Source organism: Limulus polyphemus, unplaced genomic scaffold, assembly GCF_000517525.1.
Source record: "Limulus polyphemus unplaced genomic scaffold, Limulus_polyphemus-2.1.2 Scaffold1909, whole genome shotgun sequence".
Taxonomy (NCBI): domain Eukaryota; kingdom Metazoa; phylum Arthropoda; class Merostomata; order Xiphosura; family Limulidae; genus Limulus; species Limulus polyphemus.
The window spans coordinates 32,582-36,474 of record NW_013667519.1 but is presented as its reverse complement, the minus strand read 5'-3'; the positions used below and the strand labels follow the sequence as shown (position 1 = coordinate 36,474).

At 30.3% G+C, this 3,893-nt stretch overlaps 1 protein-coding gene across 1 annotated transcript in view; it reads left to right on the top strand.

Annotated features, from left to right (window-relative positions):
* The window catches only part of LOC106465324 (signal recognition particle 54 kDa protein), a 39,025-nt gene that overhangs the window by 13,360 nt on the left and 21,772 nt on the right, over positions 1-3,893 (top strand). The window contains exons 7-8 of the mRNA XM_013925536.2: positions 972-1,031; positions 3,440-3,528. Coding sequence (XP_013780990.1) covers positions 972-1,031; positions 3,440-3,528 — 149 coding nt within the window. The remainder of the gene's footprint in view (positions 1-971; positions 1,032-3,439; positions 3,529-3,893) is intronic.

Below are 3,893 nucleotides of genomic sequence, written 5' to 3'. Positions count from 1 at the left end.
GAACATTACACACGTGCCAAAAAAAAGAGGTGATAACATGATATTTGTACATGTACAGTAGTTCAAATGGAAAAAAAAAACACATATTTCATATGTGGACCATACGAGTTATTTTGGTCTGCATTGAACAACAAAGAATATGTTAAAATGAACAAGTAATATTTCTTGAAAGCATTTTAGTATTTCATGTAAATTAAAGCAGTCAGGCATATTCCAGTTTACTCTTTATTGACAGTCAGCTAGTCTTAATCAATCAACCACTTCTCACTAAATTTATGTGGTTTCTTTGGAACTGAAGGAGCTTTTCCTGCTTGATCACATGCATTGTCTTTAGCATAAATTAACGAACAAAGGAATTTTAAAGATTCATTTGAGTTTTATGATTACTCATTTTAAAGTCTTAATACTGGCAACCCTTTAAGGAAATATGGAAGTTGCAGTAAAAAAAAGTCAAAAGCTTACACACTGCTAATTTCAGCTGGGAGCTTTTATCAGTGTTTTACAATCTGCAGTCCACAAGAGCACTGGCATGTGAGAGGATTCAGTCCTCATTTTTACGTTTTGGTAAGCATGCATAATGGTGGACCACTTGTTTGAAGCACTGTGCATGTATTAAGAGCTAAAGAGGCAAGATAAGAAAATAAGATTGAAGTAGATTAGTTGTAAGATGAAACTCAATTACATGCCATAACTGATAATTATGTTACAAATGAGAATTTCTGAAATAATTTTGTGGCTCTAGGTCAAGTGGTAGTGAACTGCATTATCTGATTTTGTAACATTGATAGAGAAAATGGTTACTGTTTTATCAATCTGTTATTTTGTTTAAAGTTGAAACATTGTAGTTTAATTGGGGGTTAAAGAATCCATCAAAGTTTTCATAATTAGTTGATATATGTATTATATTTGTCACAATAAATTAAGAAAAAACAAATAAAATGTAATGAACATTTTATTGTATATGTTTACAGAGTCCAGACAACATTATTTTTGTCATGGATGCTTCCATTGGCCAGGCTTGTGAAGCTCAGGTGAAAAACAATTATATACTCTTATTATACTTTCTATGTTTTTTTTAATGACATTTTATGTAAGATTGCACAAATTTTATTTTTTAGTACCTCAGGTGGACAAACAGGTGTCAGGTTATTTAAATTTTATTTTACAACTATCTCAACTATCAGGTCTAACAAATAAATAACAACCATCACTTTAAACACCACAGATGTTGAAGAAACCAATGTTTAATAGAACACAATACAAAAAATCTAGTAATACCAAAAAATACCATGAATATAATTTGTTTTGTAGATGGGAATGATTTTGACATGATCTCTAAAAGAAAAGAATAAGCTGCAAAGTTGAAAAGAATATATAAATCTTTTAGTTATCAAAATTTTCAAAAGAGAATGTTTGTCTTTGAAGTACAAATATTTCAACAGAAAAAAATTGCAATTTTAACTTGTATGTACGTATTTATTGAGTTAATTTTATCAGATTGTGAAATGAATAACTGCAAAAGCTAGACTTATTGGAAAGACGTGCTGATAACTTCATAAAATCAACCTAGTTCAAGTTTGAAAATTTTAGTAAGAAAGAAATAGTGAAATAAGTGATTAATTTTTTCTGTTGATAAAAAATTTGGTGTTTTCTTGTTTAGTAAAATATATTGCTGTGTTTTCAATTAATTAGAAAAGTTAAAATTTCAGTTTACTTTTATTTATTGCTGATATCTATAATGTATAAATGTTATTGGTACTTAAATATTAAGTCACCTTTCATTAGATTGCAGAGCTTCAGACAAACTTTTTTGTCCAAGGAACTAATGACTTCTAGGCCAAAACTTTAGAGTGCAAAATCTGGTTGTTGGTCACTACTTTAAGAGAAAGTTCAGTCCTTTCATATTTGACTGCTTAAATACAAGAAACTTGCTATAACACTAAAATGACACAAAAACAGAAACTTAATATTTTCTCGTTTGCTGCTTCATTGTTCATTTATGCTCTGACTTGCTATAATGATTGATTTGCTTTAAGCAAACAAAACAGTTTCAAACCACGTGTTACAAGTTTAGAAAATTTTCTCTTCATGCTTTGTAAATAATGTTGTTAGTAAGGATTTTGGGTTTTTGATCATAAGCGTATCAGTCTGGAACATATTCCCTCACTCCCTTTTCTGAACTTCTGTGAAGTAGAGGTAGACAACTAGTGGAGTTTGATAAATTAATTGCCAGACTCATGTATTGATTCAACTAATCAGTTATTCTTACATGGGACTTGGATAGTTGGAATAATCCAAAATAATAATAATTGGAAACACTAATTTTGATTAGTTACTTGTTTTTGTGACTTGTGGCACTAACTGATTAAGCTGAACAAGTTTGAATTAATTGAAAATACAATAATGAGAATAATGTCAGTATTTTGATTACTTGAATAGGTTGAATAATCAGAAACACTAATTTTGATTTGTTCATTATTTTAGCAACATTAATCAATTTAATCATAATTTCAATTAATCAATTATTTTACAATGTGACTGATTACACTGGTTCATCAAGTTAATTGCTCATCTCTAATGCCAAGTCTGCAAGGCTGTGGATTGGTCTTGATATATGTCGATATAAGGCAAGCAGTTTATCTTTCAGCTAATTTGATATTAAAAAGTGTTCATTGTGAAGACTTGTTTAAAACTCAGACATAATGATGAGGTACGAAGAAAGCTATCCATTTTTGTAACCAAGCTATTCATTTTTGTAACAGTACTATTCATAACCTTATCAAGAAATGGAGAAACACTGGCAGTGGTAAGCAAAAAACTAGAATGCAGCATATGTGGAAGTTACATTACTAAATGCATTTGATAAAGATTTTACTCAATGCAACTGGGGAACAAGCATTTTCAACATAAGTTATAAAGTTGTTATAATTTTGGTGATAAAAATACAGAAAAATTTCCCCCAAAATAAAAATAACGAGAGGGATATTGTATTATTGGATTCATCATTTGTCATATTATGTCCATTTCCCTCCTATTCCTCTTGTTAAATATACATTATTTGTCATGTTCTTCAGGTCTTTTTTTTTGTACCTTACTGTGTCTCATTTCATCTGCACCATTTTGTATATAGGTAAGCAACTAGTACTTACACTGGTGTGTTTGGCCTCCTTCAGCTCTGTCTTATAAGTAAACTGGCATGTCACAGTGATCTTATTTTCTCATTAATACCCTGAGCTCTTTTGTGTTCAGTCAGATCATCCTTATAAGTTGAAAGATGTGACACTTGCCTTACCCAAAAAAGTTGGTTGCCAAAAATATCTTGAAGTTTCAATCTATTCTCTGTATTGCCATTTGTAGTTCTCAATATACTAAATTTTTTCTATCCTTAAGTAATATTCTTGTTATATTATTCAATATATATTTTGGTCTTGTTTTATAGGCACGTGCCTTTAAAGAGAAAGTAGATGTAGGAGCTGTAATTGTCACAAAATTAGATGGACATGCTAAAGGAGGTGGAGCTCTTAGTGCGTAAGTATTTATGATAGTTTTTCTATTTGATTGATTTTAGTTGTAATTGTAACTATGGGGAGCCTTTTTATGTGTTTTTTAATATATGGGAGGTGTAGAAATCAAGGTTTGATTTGTATCTGTTTAATGTGATGTGTAGAATAAAGGCTTGAACTACATTTGTTTAATGTGAGGTGCAGGATTCAAGACTTCAGCTATGTCTCTGTTTAATCTGAGATTTAAAAGTCTTGAGTTATGTCTTTAACCCTTTCGAGATGGGTCACAGGTGAAAGGCCATGTGATCTTGTTTGTTTACTCGTATTCAAAATTTTATTGAACTACTATTTCATGAACTTATGTCGATAAGTTTGGTATCAAACTGTAGA